Source organism: Ceratosolen solmsi, unplaced genomic scaffold (assembly GCF_000503995.2).
Source record: "Ceratosolen solmsi marchali unplaced genomic scaffold, CerSol_1.0 scaffold35, whole genome shotgun sequence".
Classification (NCBI taxonomy): domain Eukaryota; kingdom Metazoa; phylum Arthropoda; class Insecta; order Hymenoptera; family Agaonidae; genus Ceratosolen; species Ceratosolen solmsi.
Window position 1 is genome coordinate 7,140,732 of NW_011948423.1, and position 7,043 is coordinate 7,147,774.

The 7,043-nt window shown below is 41.1% G+C and overlaps 1 protein-coding gene across 3 annotated transcripts in view; it reads right to left on the reverse strand.

The window, feature by feature from the left end:
• LOC105362274 (uncharacterized) overlaps window positions 1-7,043 on the reverse strand; it is a 28,347-nt gene that overhangs the window by 2,485 nt on the left and 18,819 nt on the right. Inside the window, exon 1 of one of the 3 annotated variants that reach the window (XM_011499672.1) lies at window positions 6,944-7,037. The exons of the other annotated variants lie outside the window; for them this stretch is intronic. Coding sequence (XP_011497974.1) covers window positions 6,944-7,029 — 86 coding nt within the window. The 5' untranslated portion in view covers window positions 7,030-7,037. Of the gene's footprint in view, window positions 1-6,943; window positions 7,038-7,043 lie in introns of those variants that run through there. 3 annotated transcript variants of the gene reach the window in all.

The window sequence follows — 7,043 nt, forward strand, 5'->3', positions numbered from 1 at the left end:
AAGAGCGTCATTGCGTGTACGCTCATTGGACTTTGCAATTGGCAGATACAATGAATAGGACATTTACACGCAATGAAACAGCGTGTCGGATGATTGCCTCGCCACTCCTTCTATTCTATGACACTGACTTTTAGCTCTGACATTGAATTGACTTTAATCATTACTGCAATGCAATAAAGATTAGCCACCAAACCCAATAACGATATGCCTGCGTTTCAAGCATTTTTTTCATCTTCTTTTTCTCATTGGTCCCCCTTCTCCCCGTTCTGTCCCATCCCGTTCCATCCATTTTCTCATTATTTCTTATTCTTCTTTGTCGGTCGGCAACTATTTTCGACGGTTCTCCAGGCTACGTTCACCTGGCGAGTCGTCTGAACAATGAGGCGCGACTGCACCCGCCGCCTTTCCCAATTTGCCTCTTAGCGTCAATGGCGACGACAATGGCGCTTAAGTAAAAACAAAACAAAACGAAAAGGGACGTACGTTTCGAAGGTGATAATTGCCACTTAGGCAATCTCGATACATTTCGAACGCGCAAGAGCAGCTTGTGCACCGGTACGAATGACGTCGACGGAGTGCGGATCTTACGTGTTGCGTCGGGACCGCGTGGGAAAACCCCGACGCGACAGCTCCGTCAGGCTCAATTAAACGCCGAAATACGCCGAAATTATCGATTAAGGAGCCGAGGGGTGGCTGGGAGTTGTTCGGCCGTGCACTTTAATTATGAGGTGCGGAGGTAGAGGGACGGCCGCGGAAAACTCCGCTCGAGTGTGAGGAGCGAGCGCCGGTAAGACGGCTGCGCGAACATAATGGCGAGAACGCAAGGCGCGGATTTTCCACGCGATTACGCGAGTCCGCGACATTACGTCAGCTCGCGCTTTTAGCTCGGTTGCATCTTTGCTCGCGCGACTGCTTAACATTAACTAAACGACTTCTCGTTGGCATAGGCAGTGCATACGCCACTACCCGGCTCTTCGTCATCCTAACCTTGTACGCATTTCCAGGCCCCCGGTTTACGAGGCGAACGACTTCGGGCTCCATCAGTGTGGGGCCGCATTCTCGATATCTTTGCCATTATTTTTATAACCTCGTGATGTAATAGGGGGTGGCGAGCTGTCGCGTCACAGCTACGTCGTCACGAGTCGGTTTGACCTGGCTCGATGAGCGCACGACGGCGTCTCAATCGAGCCGAGTCCGAGCGCAGTCGTATGGAGGCAGTTTGTCATCCGGAGGAGGAAACGGCAATGCTATTTTATTTACCCAGTCCTCAAACGATATCCGAATGCTCTTTCTTGTGCAAGGACCTTTGCTCCGACGCGTCCAACGGTATGGGCGATGTCGGGAAGGTAAAGAAGGTAAGGGAGTGGAGAGTCCACGTCGCTCGGTTGAATTTGTCAGAATGAGTTTGTTGGTAGCGCGGCCGTGCGTCACCTTCGGTACGAAAATCTCTCTCTCTCTCTCTCTCTCTCTCTTGAGAGAGAGAGAGAGAGAGAGAGGAGAGAGGGACGTCTGGCATCGGTCCAGCTAAACTAATAGCTCTAATGGCGCATCGAGGATGGAGGCGGCGTGCCTAGGTTAAGGTGGAATAAAGGAAAAGTTTGAAAGGTCTCGGGAGTGAGGCGCGGAGCCGTGGTGTATCGATGGTCCCCGGGTCCAATCGTCGCCGCCAACTCCTTCACCGACGAGCGAATCCGTCGGCTGGACCGCGTTGGCTAGTGCCTCGCGGGGGCACGCGCGAGCAGCAGCCAAGGCCAATGCTGTTACGCATATTGAAATAGAGCGGGGGCCCGCGCGAATAACAAAACACGCGGCAAACGTGAAAACGACGACGAGGTCGCTATTAATAGAGACGCGGGACGTCGGTGAAGTGGGATCGTGGGCGCAGCGCGAAGATGCCGATGGTGCGCGCCATGGACGTTGAGGAGACGGGGGTGGGGTCCGGCAAGCACGACTCACGAACCGATTTCCGGGGAAGGACACGAGCATGCGCCTCCGACGCCTCGACCGAGTCGCCGGGAGTTACGAGACGGCGTCTCCCCTGCACTCGGATCTAAAAACAGAAGTGGAAATCCCATTGTCAACGTATTAGGATATCAGCGCTCGTAAAGTACGGGAAGTAGCGCGGCGTCGGAACTTTCGTTGTACCGATACGCAATACCAGTTTTATTGCCTCGCCATACGACCCCCCCCCCATCCCCCGCTCCACCCAATCAATCCCGCGCCCCGCGCGCCTATCAATAAGAACTTTAAAAATAGAGGCTCGGCTTTCGCTCGACTACCATTCGTTAACTCACTCGCTATGCCGCATTGTAATAAGCATTTGAGCAAATTTATACAAATATATACCAGTCGCCCGTTACGCACCTAATGGAGAGAAAAAACTGAGAGTCTTGAAAGGTATTATCGTCGTGTGCTTGCGCCGAGCGCTTCGCTCACTGCATTATGCAACGTTACTCGCGGATTTCCATTTTACAAGCGCGTCGCTTTTCGAAGGCTAAACAAATATTATGCGCAATTAAACAAAATACAAACAAACAAATAATAATAATAATAATAATAATAATAATAATAATAATAATAATAATAATAATAATAATAATAACAATAATTAAACGAATAATAAAGAGGAAAAGAGAGGAAGAGTAAAAAAAGTTATATGTAACAACTGCCATCGTGGCATATTGGAGTCTATTAATCAAATTAGTTGAAAGTTTTGTATTCCAGTGTATCTGTTAAATGAAAATATTTTACAGAACGAACAAAATACAAAGAGGCAAAAGCAAATAAAAATGTAAAAACAAACGCAAAACGACGGTAAAAGACTGGGTGATGCTCAATGTTGACGGAAAAACGAGGACAATTCAAATGACAATGAGACGAACCGTAATAATATATTTGCTTATAAATGCTTCTAAGGGATTATGTCACAAGGGAATTAAAATCGGACGCACGGCTCGTGCAGCGTGCAAGGGCAAAAAATAATTTGAGATAATTAATGTAGACATATCGAGACATAAGGCGGATAATAGAATTTGTTCAAACAAGCGCCACATTATATTTCTACAGGAGACACTGCTTTTGTTAATCGATGTCTTGTCTGTCCACGATAAGACAACTTTCCTTTAAAATTGTAAATTCCATTGTGTACAAAAATATCTGGGCTACGTAGCCTGTGCCCTCTGTAATTGTGAAGTAGCTGGCCTGGCGGCTGTCATTGTTCCTCCCAATCCACGAGAGCGCGTGCACACATGCCCACGCAGACACAAACACACAAACGCACAAACACGCAAGCGCGCACGCGCACACACGCAGGCACAAACGCGCACACACAAAGCCAATAATCGCTCGCTACGATGGCCTAAGTCAAGATACCGTTAAATTTAGGACGGAAGGTAAGAGGGATCCTAGGCGAAAGAACGGGAAATAAAAAAGGCCGAACGTGATAGAATTGGGAGCATCGGCTCTTCCGGAGACACGTACAAACACCTCGTGCACTTAGTGCTTGATTGTACGATGGTGTGTGGCTTCGAGAGAGAAGTTTGGATGATTCGTGTGTATCGCAGCTTCGTATGTATGGGTGAGGTCGATAAAATGCGACTTGAAACACCACCGGCAATTCGCGTATATTCGGCTAAAAGCTGCTGCCGCTTCACTACGACAAGCCATTATGTATTCCAGGTCTTTCGGGAGGGGGTGGCCAGTGAGTGTGATTCGAGTGTGAGGGCGTGATTGAGGGGGGATGGGGAGGGGAATGTGGAGGGTGAGGGGTGAGGGGTGAGGGGTGAGGGGTGAGGGGGAGGGGGGATTGTGAACCACCGCCGTCTCTTCCAGCGTAATTCCCTTCACAATGGTCTCGTCTAATGCTTAAGCTCCGCTTAAAGTGATGCGAATGATTTCGTAAAGTTGATGTTGCTCTGAATATTAGTAGCCGAGAGTGGAGATAGCGCGCACAAACACATGCCTCATCGTGCAGAGATGTGTAATATTACGTAATAACGACTAGCGTATCATATAGTGTATTCCTATCATACTATTATATTGTGTATAGATGATTTGATTGATATATTCTCGATATCCAGCTAATTAATTGTTTTAAGTTTTAAGCTTTGGATGCAAGCATATCAATTTCAATTTTCCATTTCAATATTTACACATTTTGTTTTGTGTTAAATGCAGTTAAAGGCGATGACCGGCTGATCGCGCTATCCTCGATACCTCTTGAAAAGTTCATTTATTAAATGCATGAAAATTACTTCTATTTCTATTTTGTATGGCACTTTATTTTATATCTCATGTACAATGTCGCTCCTACACTTCGTCGTTGTAATATCATTGCAATTAATCAAAGACTTTATTAGAACATCTTCATAAGTGACCGTTAATGATAAAAGGGGGTGGATGAGGGGGAAGCTACGTAATGAAATTTTGCATTGCACTTTACGACGCATTAAAGATACAATAAATGAATGCATACTTTTTTTTTCTCAGAATTTTATAATATTTATAATGGTATAATTTTAATTATAATTTATAATATAAAAAGTTCTTGCGATATTAGTTTTGCTCCAGTAAGCATATATAGAATGTTTATTAAGTTTTGTTTTACTTGTTCAACAGTTTCCGACGAATGATCAGTGGGATTTCTAATTACTTATTTATTAGCAATACTCTTTGAACTCTCTCCCTTAATTAATTTACGATGAGAGAGAGAGAGAGAGAGAGAGAGAGAGAGAGAGAGACGCCACAGAATTTCTCCACTTATTAAAAGATATTATCTTGTGGTTGTCCAAGTTCAGTTTACATAAAACAAATTATTCTTAAGAAAAACCGAGCTTATAATAATTCTGATAGTTGCTACAATTACGAGGAAAAATAAAAGGAGTTGCTCAATCTAATAATAAGAGGCATTGTTCGGCAATTTAAAAATTTTAATTTATAAGTTTTTTTCAAGTTGACTTATACTGAATTTTAAGTTTGTTACACAAGATAAATTACTATCGAGTTTACATGTGAGAGTGGTATGGAAATTGAATATGTAACTTGAAAAGAGAAAATAATTCAATGTTTGACAAAGTCTTTAAAAACTTATGTGTCAAAAGCTTGAGCTGTGCTTGGTCTATTGCAAACGCGAGTTTATGTAAATATGGTAAAAATGTAAACAAATTTCCTCATACTTTGATGATATAATTTAATGTTCAATGTCTGTGATAGCGAATCAATTATATTTACTACTCAATTTTTTTTCTCGTTTAAATTTGCATGTAAAACCTTATTTATTAGTTTTTTTTTTTTTTTTTTTTTTTTTTTTTTTAAAAATTTTTTCATACATATGTACGTGCACGCGTGTTCAATAAACAATGTGTTATATAAGAAAAACATTTGTAAATTCTGACGATTAAATTTATGTAGAAAAGACTCGATTGTTTAAGCAAACTGATTTTCGAATAAAACAATAAATATCTAATATTTGAAAATTTAATCACGTTAAATGACCTTTAAAGTGTTTAAAGCGATAATAAGTTGCAAAAAAAAAGAAGTAATTATTATTTTGTCAATTAACGTGACGCGGGCATACCAAAAGATAAATATTTATAATTACTGTTTAAATTAATTTTTAAAATAATTTCTTGAAAATTTACCGTGAAAACATGTGCACACAATCAAGAAATATTCAATTTTTCAAACGACTTTATATACATATTTTCCTTTTCTTTTCCTTTTTCTCTTTTTTCTCTTTTCGTATACAACTCATTATCTCATATCGATAGATAGATTTCAGTTTACGCGAAGATTATAAAATATCGATAATCTAAGCCTTCAAAATCATTAGTTTCATAAATATATAAATTGCATGTTTTTATAAATTAAAACATGTAAATATGTAATGCCCAGTTTTTCGACTTTCGCCATCGTTAGTGAAGTTGCATTTAAAAAGTTTAGCTATTCGAAGACAATAATAACATTTCAATTTTTATATAATTGCAATGTATCTAACGATTATATGGATGGCCTGCAAATATCTAGTAATATCGTCGGTATTGAATTTTTCAAATTACATAAGCCTTATTAATTAAACTTGTTGTGGTCTTGCAAATGATATTTAATATAATAAGTAATTTATTATTAATTATTAAGAACACCCGAACGAAGTATCATATAATTCAGAGTCTTATGTAATCTTTATCGGAAATTTTTAAAACCAGATATTGATTTCTATGGAAAAACTATCGTGTTTGCTTAAGTTTGTGAAAAAAACCGCGAGGACGACGAAGAGGCGACGATGAAGAATTAATCGCCGAATATAAAAAGTCTATAAATAAAAAGAAAACGGAGCACCAATTTTTTCATTTTCTTTTTTTGTTTTCTTTTTCTCAGATATTTGTCGAATATCTTAGTCTTGTTGATTTATATTATTTTTAACTGACATTAGATAAAGATAGGTTTGTGTCTGGGAGGGGGGGGAGGAGGCTAATTGTATCAGGATTTATTTATTTCCTTAATCGAATCGAATTAATTGAGGCGAATGACGCCGTAAGGAGAATGAAAATTGACGAGTGGCGATTGTACGACGAGAATGTTCAATTTATTCTATGAAATTTGTACTATGAAATTTAAGATATATTAAGCACAGTGTGAGGATGCGATAAGAGGATGCAGTAACGGTGATGTGGGAGTTTCGACGCTCCGTAAACACATGTTTTTCATTAGATGCTATTAGAGAGAGGATAATTAAGAGTTTGGTCGTGATTAGATTAACAGGGTACTTGAATTGTTGAACGAGGAGTGGGAGATACGGAAGCGTGGGCGCGAAGTTCGCACGATGCGGGGGAGTGCAAACGCCGTATATTTGGGCGCTTAAGCCGCGGTTGTTTAAAACGAGACGCGTGTAAGACCAAGAAGGCGGAATGCTCGGGCAGATAACGGCAAGAGCACGGCGGAATACCTCGTATTAACGTCTCCTCCTCCTCCTCCTCCATCTTTGGGTACTTTGATCACGTAATAAACGTGACCGCCATGAGTCGTCGTCATCGTTCGAAGCGGCA